The 20,562-nt window shown below is 33.5% G+C and overlaps 2 protein-coding genes across 4 annotated transcripts in view; both read left to right on the top strand.

Moving 5' to 3' along the window:
• The window catches only part of LOC134720896 (plasmolipin-like), a 56,901-nt gene that overhangs the window by 9,582 nt on the left and 26,757 nt on the right, over nucleotides 1–20,562 (top strand). Inside the window, exon 1 of one of the 3 annotated variants that reach the window (XM_063583452.1) lies at nucleotides 18,339–18,442. The exons of 1 other annotated variant lie outside the window; for it this stretch is intronic. The gene's annotated coding sequence lies outside the window, so the exon portion shown is untranslated. Of the gene's footprint in view, nucleotides 1–18,338; nucleotides 18,443–20,562 lie in introns of those variants that run through there. One more of the 3 variants, XM_063583454.1, reaches the window with a different exon arrangement.
• On the top strand, nucleotides 2,266–3,348 carry LOC134722383 (E3 ubiquitin-protein ligase TRIM45-like). The gene has a single exon (XM_063586002.1). The coding sequence runs from the start codon at nucleotides 2,266–2,268 to the stop codon at nucleotides 3,346–3,348; it is 1,083 nt and encodes a 360-aa protein (XP_063442072.1).

The following is a 20,562-nucleotide window of genomic DNA, read 5'->3' on the forward strand; positions in this document are numbered from 1 at the left end:
ACCCCGCCACATTCTGTATATCCTAGGCCTGTATAAATGTGCCTTTCCCGAGTCAGGAGTCTGTACTTCAGTGGTTGTCGTTTACATACATGTGTATTTTTTTCGTTCATTATTTGTACGTTAGGTAGGACTAGGTAGGCCGAAAGTTTTCTCTGTTGAAATATTTTACATTTGAGATTCGGGACCTTTTATAGCTGACTATCTGGTATGGGTTTGCTCATTGTTGAATGCCGTAAGTAAATTTCTACTTGTAGAGAGTTGTTTTATTGGCAATCATTTCACATCTTCTTGTCTATCTATATATGTATAATGTATTCTATATAGCTAATATTAGTGTAAATAATGTATATATTGTAGATAGTCTCTCATAACCATGATGACTCTTTCTAGAGTGGCTCTTGTATGTTTTATGATGTTGTTTTATTGACTATTTGTATGTTTTATATAATAAAGAGGTGAGACTTAAATGAAATATTGTCTTGTCTTGTCTTACATAAAAGTCACATATGATTTAAAACATGTACAGGCAATTTAAATGCAATTATGAGCCATATAATATTAACTTGCGTTTTCGTATAAATGGTTAAATGAATATAACGAAATATAAAGATAACTATATTTTATCTAGATTGAATCTATGGACTTTTTAGCTCACCAGGCCCGAAGGGCCAAGTGAGCTTTTCTCATCACTTTGCGTCCGGCGTCTGTCGTCCGTCGTCGTTTACTTTTACAAAAATCTTCTCCTCTGAAACTACTGGGCCAAATTAAACCAAACTTGGCCACAATCATCATTGGGGTATCTTGTTTAAAACATGTGTCCGATTACCCGGCCAACCGACCAAGATGGCCGCCATGGCTAAAAATAGAACATAGGGGTAAAATGCAGTTTTTGGCTTATAACTCAAAAACCAAAGCATTTAGAGCAAATCTGACATGGGGTAACATTGTTAACCAGGTCAAGAGCTATGTACCTTGAAATTTTCAGATGAATCGGACAACCAGTTGTTGGGTTGTTGCCCCTGAATTGGTAATTTAAAGGAAATTTTGCTGTTTTTGGTTATTATCTTGAATATTATTATAGATAGAGATAAACTGTAAACATCAATAATGATTTACAAAGAAGTCAACATGACTGAAATGGTCAGTTGACCCCTTTAGCAGTTATTGCCCTTAATAGTCAATTTCTAACCATTTTTCGTAAATCTTAGTAATCTTTTACAAAAATCTTTTTCTCTAAAACTACTGGGCCAAATTAAACCAAACTTGGCCACAATCATCATTGGGGTATCTAGTTTAAAAGATGTGTGATGTGACCCGGCCAACTAACCTGGATGGCAACCATGGAAAAAATTGAACATAGAGGTAAAATGCAGTTTTTGGCTTATAACTCAAAAACCAAAGCATTTAAAGCAAATCTGACGTAACGGTAAAATTGTTTATCAGGTCAAAATCTATGTGCTTTGTAATTTTCAGATGAATCAGACAACCCGTTGTTGGGTTGCTGCCCCTGAATTAGTAATTTTAAGGAAATTTTGCTGTTTTTGGTTATGATTTTGAATATTATTAAAGATAAAGATAAACTCTTAAAAAAGCAATAAATGTCGGCAAAGTAAGATCTACAAATAAGTCAACATGACCGAAATGGTCAGTTGACCCCTTTAGCAGTTATTGCCCTTTATAGTCAATTTTTAACCATTTTTCGTAAATCTTAGAAATCTTTTTCAAAAATCTTCTCCTCTGAAACAAGTTCATTATAGATAAAGATAATTGTAAGCAGCAAGAATGTTCAGTAAAGTAAGATGTACAAACACATTACCATCACCAAAACACAATTTTGTCATGAATCCATCTGCGTCCTTTGTTTAATATTCACATAGACCAAGGTGAGCGACATTAAAATCCCCACTACTAAAGTTGACTTGTTGTTGGGCCTTTATCCGTCGCTGCCCTTTAAACGACTTTTCAGGGTCTTTAAATGACCTGTTAAAAGACAAAACATCTACCACTAACTTTCTTATTGTAATTTGCAAATAGCAGTCTATCTATCTAGTATGTTTGAGATAGGTTTGACGTCCTTTTTATGTATATCGAGACTTACTGGGACCGATTTTTCTCATTCTGAAATCTTTGTCACTTGATATTAACTAAACAAACAATCAAACAATCATTTTCTAACGTTATATTCTCGTAATATCATATAAAGTTATTCTCTTTTTCAGATTAACAGTTTAAAGATCATGATGTAAGAAGTTTAATTGTTTATAAATGGCAATGATAACAGAGACTACTTGTAATATTTACTGCGGACCATGCGAATCTAAACATTCAGAAAACGTAGCTGAGTTTTGGTGCCCAAATTGTGATGAAGGTTTGTGCTCAAAATGTATGGAGTATCATAAGGTTTCAAAAGCTTCCCGTATGCACAAAACTATAACAATAGAAAATTTCACAACCCTTCCAGATTTTGTCCGCAACATAGATCATGTATGTTCGAGTCATGATAATGCCCTAGACCTTTATTGCAGTGTCCATGGAGAAGTCTGTTGTATGGATTGCATAAGCGCTGAGCATTCGGAATGTCCAGGTATAAAGTCACTAATCAAAGAAGTTCAGGGGGTGAAGGAATCAGCCTTCTACCATAGCGTTGTGAAACATATCGAAGATCTCACAGAGTTTGCCACTAAACTTCACACTAATCGTATAGATAATGTAGACAAACTTCAACAGGAAAAAGACTTGCTCATCGGAGTAGTAAAATCCAAACGTACAGAAATTGCATCTCATTTGGATAAATTAAAACAACATCTCCTGCTTCAAATCGATGTAACCATGGTTCAAGAATCTCAAAAAATCGAAGAGGCTGTTTCTAATCTGCAGAAAAAAATATGCACTCTGAAAGAATATAAAAACCACATTTCTGCCATCACCGACATTGCTACAGATATGCAAGCATTTTTAGCCCTAAAAGAAATAGACAATCATGTTGTTCATGAAGAAGAAACAATGTTATGTGTAACGGAAGAGACTGGTATGAAGGAGACCAGTGTAAGAATAGAGTTCGCGAAAGAAATTGATGGACTTGTACATGAAATGAAAATGATGGGAAATGTAGAACTTACAAAGATAGCAACAAACATGCACTTCCCGGGAACGAAATCACAGCTAGTAAAATCCTCATCAAATATTCAACCAGGAATAGAGAATATCAAACTAACTTTTATAACAAAATTCCAGCTTCCCTTTGACATTGATATCAACATTTGTTGTTGTGTAATATTGCCAGATGAACGAGTAGTCCTGGCAAACAACTCAAACGAAGAAAAAGGAGGAATACATATTTTTTTATAAAAGTGGGGAGTACCAAAAACATATTATATGTACATCGAAACCTTTTGGACTTGCGGTCATAAATAAGTCCGATATTGCTGTATCATTTTATAAAGAACAATCAATTAAAGTATATGATTCAGAAAGTTTTAAGGTAAAGTACGTGTTGTTAGAAGGACATTGCGTCTTCGGATTATCTGTCGAATCAGATTGTTTGGCTGCTGCTGTTCGAAATACAGGTATTCATTTCATAAACTATAGTTCTGGGAAGATTTTGAAAATTCTCCCAAGTGACATTGATTTACTAACCTATGTGCATATGATAGGAGAAAACACACTTATTATTGATTATGAAAAAGACATTCTTTATTGTCGAAATAGAAATGGAAAGACAGTTTGGAAATATTCGTCCGATGTCATGAAAGGGCCGAGAAACATGTGCACAGATACTGTTGGAAACATATTCGTTGCCGCCTTTGTTTCAGATAGCATAATTGCCATCTCTCCTGATGGGAAGAATAGCAAAAAATTGCTAGGAGTCGAAGACGGCTTGAACAATTCAAAAGCCATTTGTTTTAGTGCAAGGACGTCTACTTTATTAGTCGTTTCTCAAACAGGAACTGCATTGAAATATAATTTATCTTATTCCTAATGTAACGTCAGAGTATCATTCTGGTTTTAGAAAAAATATGAATTTGAATGCTCCTTTTCTTTTTGAAGGTGAGAATATATAACAATTCTAGGATATTATAGTCCAGCGATTAACAGAATAATTGATCACTTTATGGTAAAAGCATGAAACTTGGCATAGTGAAAGATTAAGGGGTATAGACAAAATTCAGATATGGAGCCACAAAAAATAATCCAATATGGCCGCCAAATTCAAGATGGCCGACATAAGTATAACATAATTCACTTGATGAAGTCTTCCAATTTTAATGAGTTCAGAAGATGTCACAAACTTAAGGAAACACAATTAAGATATGTCAATTATTATTTTTTTTAAACCTAATAACACAGAAATCATCAAAATGGCGTCCAAATTCAAAATGGCGCGTCAAAATGTCTAAGTTTGACAGTATTCATATGTATACACCATCATTGTGTGATAGAAAGTTACCAAATCCGTGAAACTGGATAATTTGATATCGACAAAGGCCTACAATGTATCATTGATACCTGGGTGCATAGATAATATTTTCAAAATGGCGGCAATATTCAAAATGGCGCCGTTTAACATGTGAAAATTTGACGTTTGTTTTTAAATATGTTATAAAAATAATTAAAAAATAATGGATCAATTATTTCAATACAAGCACGTATATACAAACATTTTATTATTTAATGTAACAGGTGACATTAACTATGAAATAAAAAATGTCTAATACAACTCAAAGTGGCGTCTTTGACGAGTTCTTATTTTTCACAGCTATAGGTAATGACCTTAGAAAATTTCACAATTTTCCTGAAATGAAAAAAAATCCAACATATGCAGTATTGAATCAGTGCAAAGAGTATTTCTTTTTTAAGAAATGAGATAAGAAATAAAAAAAACCTCACAAGTAACTATTTAACATAACAACAGTTTAAAATTATTATTAAAATATGATACAAATGCAGGAAAATCAAAAGAAAGCATAGTCTTAATCAGTTTCTCTTTCACAGTCTGGTGAGCAGTTTCATAATGCTGTGCATTTTAATGCTGCTTTCAAGAATTTACATGCATGACATTCAAGCTTCAGCAAGCACAGACCAGAATGGTACCATCAAGTTTTTGCCAACCAAATAAATCTGGTGAAAGCATACTTTGATTTGCAACTAAACAATTGCCCCAAATAACACTACCTTGGTAAGCTGCACGTTTCGTATGTTCAATAAAGAAGTGCATCTCGTGTTGGGGGAATATTGTCAATTGTTCTTGTCTTCTGCGTGAAAAACTGTTTCCTTAACTCATTCACCATATTAGCTGTACTAGACCGATCATACAAAAGATCAATATATCGTTCTATTACTTTTCACACTTTTAAAATTTCCCCTTCATTTGGATTCTCGATAACCTGCAGAAATGCTTCTGACAACTCCTCATATACGAACCATGTGTCCCAAGCTGATTTCTTACCTTTCCCAGAAAAAGCTGAGACTGTGTCACAACTGGTAAATGAATGGAACAGTGGAAATACTTTCAATTTCAATGGTCCTAGAGCAAGGCACAATCCAATGATTAAAATATATCGGAAGTTCTTTCCAGTGTCAAATCATATCCACAGCTGTTCAGCCATTTGAATTTTCGCTTTTAATGCAGCTGGAACTAAGGACATGTCAATTGAAAGTTCTCCTTCAACTAATGGGATAGCTGGTCCGCTGAATCTTAGTACAGATGGTGTAAAGTGGATAGTGGAAGATTTGAATAACTCTCGGGTAAAAAAAGACACTCTCTTTGACTGGCATTTCAACATAGGTTCAGATTTGTCAAATGTTTGAACAACGCCTTGAACATCCTCTGAAATATGTTGGAATAAAGATATATACCTGTACCATAGAATGAATCTTTTAACGAGATACTGCTTGGATTGTGTTCAAGGTTGTCTACAGCAGATGAAGTAAACACATTTCGTAGTAGATTGGTAGTGCAAACAATACCTTTTTGGACATAACGACGACAAGCATCATTGGCCATGGAAGTATAATTTTCTAATCCTCGGTCGTAGGAGACAGACAGTCCAAGTTTGAAGAAAGTATCTACTAGATCACGTTTTCTAGTCTTAATCTGGATCATGATTCCCAAATAAGCACAAACTGGAGGTTCATGATCTTTCATGTGACGGTTGGATAGTTTCTTTGTACAACTATACATCAGAAGCTGTGCTATTGTTAATGTCGACTGAGAATATGAACGATCCTGAATGTTGGGTCCAAACTGAATGATACTGACCAAAGAAAGCAATGACTGAGGTACATAAGCTGCCTGGCATCCCTTTGGGAAGGTTCCTTTAAATTCTAAATTTGATGCGAAAATATCTTTACGAACAAACCTAGCTGCTTTTGATATGTTGACAAACTCATTATCAAAGTCTTCTAAGCGGACTCTCTTCAATGCAGGACCAATGTCATCTTTGAAAGCAAGAATGTTTGTAAGCATCTTAGTTAGGGAAATAAGATACAATTCTGTGTTTTAGTCGTGTACTATTAACTCGAGATGAAACATCTGCACCTATACATATTATTCTTTCCGCATAAAGTTTACATAGATCTGACATCTTGTAAACACTTATGGTCTCATCGCATGACCTTGTTTCATTTATATAGGAGACTAGTTCTGAAAATGTAATACCATGGATTTGACTTTCCTTCTCAGATTCGACATTATCATTTTTCATTTCAATTCGAGATGCACGATTATATAAGGAAACTAAGCATTCAGAGTGGTACTTTGTTTCCTGTGCAATTAGATCACCAGTACTTAACTTTGCAAGTAACAATGTGTCATTTAATTTCATTGCACATTCTCTCACACGTGTATCTTGTCCAAACGTTGAGGACTCATGAAGGGCTTCTTGGCTATTTTCATTATGGAAAAAATACACAGACGGGTTACTGGTGGACTGAACGGAAAAGCTATGTATAGTTTTCTATGAGATGTGGTTGCTTTATTATCTATCCTCTCATGTGTTCGTATTTCTGCTCTATTCAACATCGTCCTGTTCAGTTTTTAGTAGCAAGATTTGTGCCAACATGCCTTTTGGTCAATGAAAGACTGTGCTATTTCAGATCCCTCATCTAAGTTTTCAATGCACACATTAATGCCTTCAGTCATCAGTCGTAATTCATGAAACTTCTTAATATTGTCAGCTAAAGATTGATAACCAGCACCAAAAATTTAGACGTTTAGAATCAAATGGGTATATAAGTTTTTCATCTATAATTTCTTGGCATAGGATGCAATTTGCCCAATCAATATTATTTGATTTAGTCGGTTTGTCATATTCTACACTTGATACCCTGAATGTCTTTTCAGTAGCCATGTTGTAAAAACTCTGATCGTAAATTGGTTTATATATTCCTTGAGGATAACTTCTGTATGCCAGATGCGTATTTCGTCTACAAATGACGTATCAGTGACGCTAACAGCTTTCTAGATATACCCGACATAGTTTCTGATAATAAGACTTTTGGCGGCCATTTTGAATTTGTCGGCCATTAAGGAATTATTTTTGATTGTTCAATATTCAGAAAAGATTAATTAGCATCATAACTAGCAATATGCAAAGTTTTGAGCTTTTATTTTCAAATGATCAATTGTACCATTTTTTTTACTCTGCCTCATGACTGTTGGCGGCCATTTTGAATTAGTCGACCATTATGGAATAATTTTTTATTGTTCCATATTCATTAAAGATTACTAAACACCATAACTAGCAATATGCAAAGTGTTATGCTTTTTTTTCAAATGATAAATTATACCATATTTTGGGACTCTGCCTCATGACTGTTGGCGGCCATTTTTAAAATTGGCGGCCATTATGGATTTTTTTTTATTGTTCCATATTCAGAAAAAAATAATAATCATCATAACTGGCAATATGCAAAGTTTTTGTGCTTTTATATTCAAAATATAAATAATACTATATTTTTGGACTCTTGGCGGCCATTTTGGAATTGGCGGCCATTGTGGAATTTTTTTTTTATGGCTCCATATCCAAAAATGTTTATAAGCATCATAACAAGCACTGTGCAAAGTTTCATGCTTTTACCATAAAGTGATCAATTGTCCCAAAATATTGGACTTAGCTGCTGGACTATTATACGTACGATCGCGGATATGAATAAACTCATCATAGATACCAGCTGGACTAAATTTAGTAAATACGCCAGACGCGCGTTTCGTCTACAAAAGACTCATCAGTGACGCTCGAATCCAAAAAAGTTAAAAAGGCAAAATAAAGTACGAAGTTGAAGAGCAAGAGGGCCACAATTCCTAAAAGTTTTGCCAAATACAGCTAAGGTCATCTATGCCTGTGGTAGAAAACCCTTAGTTTTTCAAAAAATCCAAAATTTGTAAACAGTAAATTTATAAATTTATAGATATAACCATATCAATGACAATTCATGTCACCACAAAAAGTGCTGACTACTGGGCTTGTGATACCCTCGACATTGACATCGAATGACATTGAAAAAAATCGAATGACATTGAAAAAAAATCGAATGACATTGAAAAAAAATCGAATGACATTGAAAAAAAATCGAATGACATTGAAAAAATGTAAATTTCATACATTATTTTCTTATCTTCTCTATTTATTTATATTTAACCATTTTGTTTTTTAGAAATTAGAATTTGAATGATGGATTATAACATGCGAGTATACAGTGGAGTTCACTTCTAACTTCTCGTTAGAACTGTCAGAAATAATCTGTCATAGAACTTTTCTAAACTGTCATACAACAGTTGTAATTATAACTGTTCTGAGTATTCTCTAAAACTCTCTTTCGTTTCATGTGAAATACATTTACCATTTTATCTATTCTGCGTTTCTATGCATTATATATGATAAAATTGAGAATGGAAATGGGGAATGTGTCAAAGAGACAACAACCCGACCAAATAAAAAAACAATGTAGCGAGAAATTCCCGCACCCGGAGGAGCTATTTTCTGAGTTGTTGATGTATTATATGTGAGCTAGTTTCTGAGTTGTTGATATGTATTTACCATTTTATCTATTCTGTGTTTCTATGCATTTTCTACCTCAGGCATAGATTACCTTAGCTGAATTTGGCAACACTTTTAGGAATTTTGGTCCTCAATGCTCTTCAACTTCGTACTTTATTTGGTCTTTTTAATTTTTTTGAATTCGAGCTTCACTGATGAGTCTTTTGTAGACGTAACGCGCGTCTGGCGTATATACAGAATTAAGTCCTGGTATCTATGAGGAGTTTATTTATTATATGTCAGCTAATATCTGAGTAGTTGATATGTATTTACCATTTTATCTATTCTGTCTTTCTATGCATTATATGTGAGCTAATTTCTGAGTTTTTGATATGTATTTCATTCCCCTTTCACTTTGTTGCCTGATTAAGAAGTTGTGTTGGTATAGAAATTTTGTTAAAAGTCTATATTTGTCGTAAGCTAATATCAACAGCAGAAAATATGGCGTCCATAAAAGTCCATCTTTAATAAATACAAAGTAAAAAAGATTAGTAGCACCAATTATAGATTTGTTCTTTTTGCAGGGACATGGTTTCATACATGTAGTTTTCTTACAGAATTTTTTTTTGGGGGGTGCTGTTAATATTTAGCAAGAGAAACTTGCCCCGTAAGAGTATTTAATATTTTCCCCATCAATTGTTCTCTGCTTTTGTGTTTTGTGTGCTTTTTTCTCTTTTGTCTTTGTTTGTTAAATAATTCAAATTTTTTTCTGTCATTTCAGAAATTGTGTTTCATAGATGTTTTGGGATTTTTCTTTCACTTTTTATTACCCATAACGATAAAATACGACTTCAAAACACATCAACTATAAAACGAAAACAACAAAACAACAAATTAAACAACAAAACAACAGAAACAACAGAAAAACTGAAGTGCAACATTAAACTAAAACGACAGTGAATACAAAAAGAAACGAACTATCATAAATTAACAACTACCATTTTTACAGCGGATGACTGTGCGGGATTTCCGGTGTATTGCTATGGCCGAAATTTCCATTACGCAAAATTCGTTTTAGGTTTTTAATCGATTTACAAACATACTGAATACATTGACTTATAATGGTTTACTTTTTTTTTTAAATTTGTTATTTGGATGGGGAGTTGTCTCATTGGCACTTACACCACATCTTCCTTCATACTGTTGGACATTCAACAAGAACCTTCTATACCATTAGGACATTTAACAAGTACCGAACATTCTGTAGGACATTCAACAAGAACCTACTATAATGTAGGACATTCAACAAGAACATTCTATACCAATAGGATATCCAACAAGTACATACTGTAGGACATTCAACAAGTACCTATCATACATATTCAACAAGGACTTACTATACCATTAGGAAATTTAACAAGTACCTGCTATACCTATATGACATTCAACAAACACCTGATATAACTAGATGAAATTCAACAAGTACCTACTACGATATTTTGTCATGAAATAAGCAATTTATTCATAGTATTAGAAATGAATTGTTTCTGTACCCTGATTGGCCTCTAATTCCTAAACAGTTAGGGCCATAACCGCCAAAATGCATCCCAACCTTCCTTTTTCGGTATGGAACCTTATGGTACAATTTCAGAAAGATCTATACACTTACACACAAGTTAGTACGGGGCGCCGAATGGGACTCTTATGGTTTTGTACAAAATTCAATTTTGTCATAACAAAATCATTTTTGTCTTACAAAACTAAGTGCTACAGACTTGTTTTGTGAGAACTTCAATTTTGTGATGACAAAATTCATTTGTGTAGACAAAATTCATTTTTGTCATTACAAAATTCATTTTTGTAGACAAAATTCATTTTTGTAGACAAAATTCATTTTTGTAGACAAAATTCATTTTTGTAGACAAAATTCATTTTTGTAGACAAAATTCATATTTGTCATGACAAAAGTCAATGTTGTCTAAAAGGTATGCAAATATAAACATATTTGCATACAAAATTGACTTTTGTTACCTGATATGGAAATTAAATCACAAAAGTCAATTGTGTGAGGTAAGATTCAATTTTGTAAGACAAAATTAACTTTTGTGAGACAAAATTCAATTTTGTCAATTTTGTTGAGACAAAAGTCAATTTTGTTAATTTTGATGAGACAAAAGTGAATTTTGTCAATTTTGTTGAGACAAAAATCAATTTTGTCAATTTTGTTGAGACAAAAGTCAATTTTGTTAATTTTGTTGAGACAAAAGTGAATTTTGTCAATTTTGTTGAGACAAAAATCAATTTTGTCAATTTTGTTGAGACAAAAGTCAATTTTGTTAATTTTGTTGAGACAAAAGTCAATTTTGTCAATTTTGTTGAGACAAAAATCAATTTTGTTGAGACAAAAGTCAATTTTGTTAATTTTGTTGAGACAAAAGTCAATTTTGTTAATTTTGTTGAGACAAAAGTCAATTTTGTCAATTTTGTTGAAACAAAAGTCAATTTTGTGACGACAAAATTCATTTTTGTGACGACAAAATTCAATTTTGTAACAACAAAATTGACTTTTATGAGACAAAATTGACTTTCGTGAGACAAAATTGACTTTCGTGAGACAAAAATCAATTTTGTTGAGACAAAATTCAATTTTATCAATTTTGTTGAGACAAAAGTCAATTTTGTTGAGACAAAAGTCAATTTTGTTGAGACAAAAGTCAATTTTGTTGAGACAAAAGTCAATTTTGTTGAGACAAAAGTCAATTTTGTTGAGACAAAAGTCAATTTTGTTGAGACAAAAGTCAATTTTGTCGCACATTGGTCAATTTTGTCTCACATTGGTCAATTTTGTCTCACAAAAGTCAATTTTGTCAATTTTGTTGAGACAAAAGTCAATTTTGTCAATTTTGTTGAGACAAAAGTCAATTTTGTCAATTTTGTTGAGACAAAAGTCAATTTTGTCAATTTTGTTGAGACAAAAGTCAATTTTGTGTAACAAAAGTCAATTTTGTGTAACAAAGGTCAATTTTGTGTAACAAAAGTCAATTTTGTGTAACAAAAGCCGATTTTGTATGCAAATTAGTTCACAGAAACCAAACTTAACTAATTTGAATACAAAATTCATTTTTGTCGCCCAATTTTCAAATTAGGTAACAAAATTCAATTCTGTGTAACAAAAATGAATTTTGTCATGACAAAAGTGACTTTTGTCCGCTGATAGATAATTTTGTATGACAAAATTTTAAACTAGTAGTATGATACAAATTTTGTTAAACTGAACTCATTTTTGTTGAACAAAGGTCACTTTTGTCCGTACAAAATTGAATTTTGAGTACAAAACCACAAGAGTCCCATTCGGCGCCCCGTAGTTAGTGTCTGGAAACTCAAAAAATGCTTATTTGGACCGCTTTTTAGGTCCTTTTAAAATTCTTAAACTTGTGACCATAATCCCCAAAATCAATCACAACCTTCTTTTTGTGGTTTCATAGAGATCCATTTACTTAAACTAAAATTATTGTCTGGAAACTAAATGTCTTCGGACGACGCAAACGACGACGACATGATACCACAATACGACTGCAAATTTTTTTTGCGGTCGTATACAAATTATTGTTACATTGAAGTGCATTAATGTAACAATAACGCAATGTAACATGGTAGCCGTAGACCTATAAAATATGTTACATTTGTAATTATTCAGATCCCTACCCAACCATTTATTCCGGCAACTACTAGTAGTCTCCAATGTAACAATAATGTTTTTGTAATTTAGATGTAGCCAGTGCAATAAAAATATCTACAATATGTGTTGTCCAGTGCGGGTTGCTGACTATGCAGTATGGGCTTTGCTCATTGTTCCTGTGTCATTTGGTCTCTTGTGGCGAGTTGTCTCATTGGCAATTACACCACATCTTCTTTTTTACAATTATGGTGAGTTGTCTCATTGGTTATCATACAACATTTTCTTTATTAATATAAGCCCTTTATTAAGCAGCATAACTTATACAGTATTTTCACATCTATTTCTTTCTGATTGTGAATAATTAATATACGTCAATTGAAAGTACATGTATATTGACGATCTTGACCCTGACTTCACAAACACATACTAATGATATACACACAGTCAATGCCTCGCGCAAATGGAAAGGGATTTATATAAGTTGCAAAACTTGTTTCCCAATCCACTATAAATAAATATGTTTAAACTAAACTAATGCCTCGCGCAGAAGTTCTGTTCATACTTTCGAACAAAATTTAAGAAATTCAAAGAAAGCTTGAGTGATTGATGGATTGTTAAACGTCCAGTGGCAAATAGTTCATGCATGTTCAGGACAAGATCCAAATAATGATAAATATTACAGGAAGCTAGGTCCTGTAATAGGGGTCGTTGAGGACGAAGGTCTGGGAATTTGGAAATCCTTTGCATTGGCAAATGAGGGTTTAATGGATAGGAACAGAAATTTAGAATTTCAGTAGACCACCTACGAACCCCTCAAAGAGTTGTTGCAAGTTTCTTAAGGTGTAGAGAGCGTGGCATTCTCTCTCCATCATGCATCCGATTTAACATCACCATTTTGACCTGAATTGGCTGCGTCTGTATACATCCTGTACAGCCAAACGGACGCCCAACTTTGGCACGGTTTTATATAGGTAGAATGAAGACCAAGTGGGAAGCTAATTGAAAACCAGCAACTAATTAACAACAAAATATTTGTGTAATTGAGGTTTCAACAAGTCCTTACGTAAAAATTAAATTTACGCCGCGTTCCAGAGAGGAACAATGAACAGCTTCTCTTTTGGCGAATAATTTGTCGTTACAGCTCATTTACTTATAACTAAGTTGAGGCCTTATTCTAGCATTTGTTGATAGAAGCGTAATGATCTGAACGAAAGTTCTAGTTATATTTTCTATATAAAGGGGGATATGATGACATATTATTATATCCAATACTCCATTCACTAATGCTTACTAGTAAAATTGAGAATGGAAATGGGGAATGTGTCAAAGAGACAACAACCCGACCAAATAAAAAAACAACAACAGCAGAAGGTCACCAACAGGTCTTCAATGTAGAGAGAAATTCCCGCACCCGGAGGCGTCCTTCAGCTGGCCCCTAAACAAATATATACTAGTTCAGTGATAATGAACGCCATACTAATTTCCAAATTGTACACAAGAAACTAAAATTAAAATAATACAAGACTAACAAAGGCCAGTGGCTCCTGACTTGGGACAGGCGCAAAAATGCGGCGGGGTTAAAGATGTTTGTGAGATCTCAACCCTCCCCCTATACCTCTAACCAATGTAGAAAAGTAAACGCATAACAATACGCACATTAAACTTCAGTTCAAGAGAAGTCCGAGTCTGATGTCAGAAGATGTAACCAAAGAAAATAAACAAAATGACAATAATACATAAATAGTGTATACATGATATTTTTTTTTTTACAAATCGCTTATGTCGAATTGTCGACCCAAGTAAATAAATTGATCGAGGATTTAGTCAGTGGTTCACTTGAATGTGACATTGATTATGTTTTGGTTTTTTCATGAACTTAAATATTGATATGAATAGATCTGTTCAAAGCTCTGATAGGGGCAATGCAGAATATTTAACCACGGTACTGTCGTATGTTTGCCAAATATCGGTCATTGTCAATTTGTTTTGTCTCTAAAAGGCTTTTATTTTGGCAAGTTCAGAAACTATTAAAAGAAAATTTAATTAAACATTTAATATTTAATAGTTTATAATCATTAAATAGTTCAAACTTTCCTAAAATACTTGTCAGGGTCGATATAAGATGGTCCGAGTTAACTTAACATAGACTAGTATCCAAAATTTCTACGGACCGACTTGTCTAATAATCATCATTAAAGCGTTTGACAGATAATGATTGATTTGCCTTATATTAAACGTTGATTTTTTAATATTAATAAATGATTTTTTAATATTAAAAAAAAAGCGTATTATTTAATATTAAAAATTCATTTATTAATATTAAAAAATCAGACTGAATATTTAATATTAAAAAATGATTTTTTAATATTAATAATTGATTTTTTAATATTAAATATTCATTTATTAATATTAAAAATTCGATTTATAATATTAAAAAATGATTTTTTAATATTAAAAAATCATTTATTAATATTAATAAATGATTTTTTAATATTAATAAATAAGGAATAAATTCCACAACGGCTTGCCATATTCCTATATATAATACTAGTAACCGTCATCAAGTACAAACTAACATTCCTTATCGCTTGTTATAAATTCGTTTCTTCAATGAAGACTCATCAAATACCTTAACTTTTAAGAAGATAAATTAATAATATTTAAAATGTTTTATATGTATATACGTATACGTGAAAAATCATCAATATCTATGCAAACGCATGAGGAAGAATATTTCGAGAACGCTACAATCTTTAGGAACGATAACTCTGCATGGATGATTAAACATTTTTTGCGGGAAAATACGAATGCCTACTCAGATCCATTCTATTAGAAAAATCGAATTATTGCAGAAGAGGGACGTGTCCATCATGCACTTGCACTGCACTATTATTAATATAGTAGAAAAGAATGATAATCAAATTCATGAGAATTATATATACATGTAAATGTAATTATATACCAGTATTAATATAAAATATAACAATAAACCAGAGTATACTGATGTGTATCACTACAATATAATAATCATTATAGTGATGATGAATTCCTAGTCATTGATTCATCATCCGTGCACAAACTTGTCCCAGAAAGAAAATGTATCTGTACATTAACCTCACTTTCAGGTATAGAGATATGATTTTTTTTCTGAGACAAGTGCTTGTCGGACCATCCACAAGAACTTGCGGTCATCCGATGTTCAGTACTGCAGTATTTTGATCCTGACTTGGTACAGGAAATTTGAATAAACAATGGTGGGTTGAACCTGGTTTTGTGGCTAGTGAAAACCTCCCGCTTAAAAACGCAATTTAACACGCATAATAGTCATAATATCATCACTGGTGTTGACAAAAGGTCTACTGGATGCCTGAGGGTGAGCTGACACTGACACACCAAGTCCGAATGGGATAATTATTTTACTTCCAAGCTGTTTTAGATTAGACGAAAAACCATTTACAATTCATCAAATTTAGTTTAGAACGCCACACTGTCACAACCATTATAATATTCCTTATATATTACTATAATGTATCTATCTATAATACTAAAATAACGAGGTCCAATTTGTCAGCCGTCATCACGTGAAAACGATGAATCAAAGAATTCAACTTTATATATCACTAATATAGTACAATGCTGGTGATTAAAAATTACACCACTTCAGATCCTTTTCTTTTCCAAATAATTAATATTGCCAATAATTAAGAAGTTCCGGGTGGAATCCGATACCGATACCAATAGTATATTCACCTGTAACCTATTACCTTATCTGTACGTTCCGCATCTGACAGGTCCACCACCAAACACTGTATTTAGGATTTTGCTATATACACGGGTCGTAATCAAAAGGTTGACACTTTTAAATTCAATCATTGTCACATTGTTCCCGATTGTAGTATTTTAATCAGTATGACTTTCTAAGATGACAATACGAATAATAAAAATCTGGACTTAAAATAAGGCGTATAGGAACAGCTAGTACGTACAGTTTTCAATTTGTTAGCCGGAATGACGTAAACCAGCGAATCAAAGAATTCAACTTTATTTATTACTCATAAAGGACAATGCTGTTGATTAAAAATACTCCTTTCCAGGGACTTTTGTTTTCCAAATAAAATTAATAATACCAATAATTGATAAGTTCCAGGTCGACGGGTTCAAACAGAAAGATGTTGAAAGCAGAGAAACTGACTGTGCATATTATAATCGGCATGACTTTATCAGATGACAATACCAATACTAAAACTAGATTTGCCATTGCAAGCAATAGCGGATGGCACCCTTCCCCCATTGCCAGGCGAGCGGCAGCAATCTTGAAGATTCCAATGTGAAAGAGTGCATCTACACATTCAAATTATCATTTTTGTTAAGTTTCATTAAGTTTGGAGCATTTGAAATTCAGGAAATATTTGCTGTTTCCATAGTTACGGCGGCCATTTTGAAAATTCCAACTTCAAAAGTCATCCCTGCTTATGCTATTGACCATTCCTGTAAAATTTCATTAAGTTTGCAGCATTTTTATTTTTTTTGACCTTTTTGCATTGTTTCCATGGTAACAACAGATATTTTGGAAATTCCAACGCCAAACGCCACATCTTCCAATGTTGCTCATCGTTACTGTGAAGTTTCCTGAAGTTTGGAGAATTTTGAAAATATTGTAATTTTTTGGTGTAGTTTCCATGGCAACATAGTAGTTCCAATTATTACCAAAATCATCCAAAACCAGTATATGGCTGGCACCTACATTGTGTTAAAATATAAGGAATCTGAGTGTAAGCATCTCCAAATTATTCACCAAAACCAAAACGTGAATAAAAAAAACAAAAAGAAACGTAGAATAACAATATGTCACCCAAACTCCGTTTAGGGTGCCATAATAAGGCTTACGCATAGTTATATTCTTTAATTCAGTCACAGACCCACGATGTCACGGGTGTGTTCTAGTATCCTTTATGACCCCCGAACACGATGAGTAGATATCGAACAATGTCCCACTTGTTTACCGACTCCCCCAGCTTTTTGGTGTGTAAAATCAAATTGAACAATCAGTCTGAAAACTCATTTATTAACGAAAAGAGTTTAACCCCCCCCCCCCACTGAAAAAAGGTCTGCCAACTCGCCCAACATACAAAAATATATTGCTTCCGTTAAGTATGTTAAATTACTGCTAGTTAGTATCCAGTCGTCCTTGAGTAGTGGTATGTGTCGTGGTTTGACATGCTAAAGGTCTTGAGTTTGAATCCCAGCATAGACACTTGATTTTATCTACGTAAATTTTGATAGATAGTCTTTTCCGCATAATTAATAATAAGTTTTATAGTCATTTGACATTCCCGCCAAAATGGTACAGAACAAAGTAAAGTATGCAAAACAAAGAAACTCCAGCTTGGGCGATCAGGTAGGGATATTCCGGCTCAGATCACCCCGGGTAGAACAAAGGAGCTGGGATGTAAATTTACAGAATTTAAAGTTTTTGTTTAATCCTCAGATATTGTATCTGTCCGAGGAAAAGAGGCAATAACAAAAGGAAACAACAATAGTTTTATACAAATAAGACTCCTCAGTGATACAAAAGCGAGAGGGATAAATTAAATACGAGGTTGAACCTTGAAATATAATATAGTGAATCACTGAATCATTACTTTAGCGACCCCCTCGTATATATTAAAACAGTATAATAGTGTTAATCCATTATACAATGAAAGGACTTTGTTAACACAAATATCACGTGACAATAACACAAACTCAGATATAATTGTGGATTTGGATGGCCAGCTGAGTAAATGTAAGTTAGGAATGAGTATATTATCATGTTGTTTTTTTGTTCTGAAACTAGGCAAATTATTCACAACCTGTATATGCATATCCATATTGATATTTAAGTCTCATAAAAGTCTTAGCCTAGGCAAATTACGCAAAAGTCAAGTTTAGGTTCGACATAACCAATAAGAGAAAATGGCTGTGCTCACAATGCGAAAATTACTCGGACAACAGACAACCTTTGAAGATAAAGATGTTTTAAGGCCTAGCATTCAGGTAGAACAACTAAATTTAGAGTGACTGCATAGATGGATTGTCACCTGGGGGACAAAGAAAAGATTGTCCACATAGTTCAAGAGTTATTTAGCATTTGAAGAGTTCCGGGCGTTGGATTTAACGTACCAATTCTTACCACATGTAGCTGCGTATATATATATCCCATGCAGCCAAACCTTTTACAAACGATTAAGGTTCACCATGATAAATGGACACAAATGACTGTATTTACGACTTAAACTACTCGGAGTGCAGACTCACTTGCAATTTGAAAAGTTTTGAACATCCACTATATATATATAAAGCTTAAATGCACTTTGTGTTTCAGAAAGATGAGGGATGCCTGTTTCAGTCGTAATTTCCAAACTCCCACCTTTATGCTAGTCCATCCATTTGCAGATCTTACTTATGAAATTCATTATGACTCCCATTAAACGAAGAAAACATCATATTTATGTAAAGTTTCTCCTTCATCTTCAATCGTTCTTTTTTTGTCTCGCTCGCGTAATAAACCACAAGTGTAAGTAAGTGGGATAACGAACTGGTGGCGGCGGGAATAGGAAAAGAATTAAGTAGTATGACTGCCAATGAAACAACTTTCCACCAGAGACCAAATGCCATCGCCAAAAGCACCACCAAATTTGGACAGAGCTGTAACAACATAACATATGAACAAACTATATAAAAAAAAACATTTATTAAAATATCGAATCGATACAAAGAAGAAAACCATGTAACAAAACCACAGACCTAACTTGGCTGGGTATTTAAAGTGCATCCCCACAAAAAAAAAAAAAATACATGCACTTATTACAGATCTGAAAGTACTGCAGACAGGTATTTTAAATCCAATAACAACTTTTAAAACAAATCATGTTTTAAGACGAAAATATCAATTGGTACACTTCCACCATCCAATGGATTAGTGAAATCACCACAAAACCAGCCAGAGAAAAAAATGGCATTGTGCAATTCCTAAAATACACAGTTTTGTATTTCAGATAATGTATGACCTGAATGCCAAAAACCTTTTATAAAGATGCCTTATCGTATTACAAAGTTTCCGTCTGTCGTATATTCACAGTTGGCATTGGCCTTTTTTTTTTATGGTTCAGCGACTGCTTAAAAATGTAGATATATTTTTCTCATTTCTTACATTTATACCCTACCTAGGGGCATTATGTTTTTCGGTCTTTGCATCCGTATTTTTTTGTTAGTCTGTCCGTTCGTCAGCCTGTCCCGATTCAGGTTAAATTTTTCGGTCAAGGTAGTTTTTGATGCATTTGGAGTACAATATTTCAACTTATATTCCCTATGGTAGGATCTTTATAATTTAAATGTCAAATTAGAGTTTGACCTAAATTTCACGGTCCACTTAACATAGAAAATGACAGCGCGAGTGGGCATCCATGTACTATGGACACATTCTTGTTATAAGTTCATTGTAATTGAATATATGTGCTTAATAGGATCATCAGAAAATATAAGCGGAAATACAACTGTATATATATTTATAGCCGACTATGCGGTATGGGTTTTGCTCGTTGTTGAAGGCCGTATGGTGACCTATAGCTGTTAATTTCTGTGTCATTTTGGTCTCTTGTGGACAGTTGTCTCATTGGAAATCATACCACATCTTCTTTTTATATGTATGTTGTGTATGGAATGACCGGAGGGTGTACCTGCCAGTGTGACGTTTCATTTGACCCAACTTTATTTACTAGTATAAAATAACATGATTCGTTTGTCAATATTGTTTTTTGGTGGTTTTTTGTCGAGCCTGCAACCTTTGTTGCAGAAAGCTCGACATAGGGATAGTGATCCGGCGGCGGCGGCTACGGCGGCAGCGGCGTTAGCTCACTTCTTTTA

Source organism: Mytilus trossulus, chromosome 6 (genome assembly GCF_036588685.1).
Source record: "Mytilus trossulus isolate FHL-02 chromosome 6, PNRI_Mtr1.1.1.hap1, whole genome shotgun sequence".
Classification (NCBI taxonomy): domain Eukaryota; kingdom Metazoa; phylum Mollusca; class Bivalvia; order Mytilida; family Mytilidae; genus Mytilus; species Mytilus trossulus.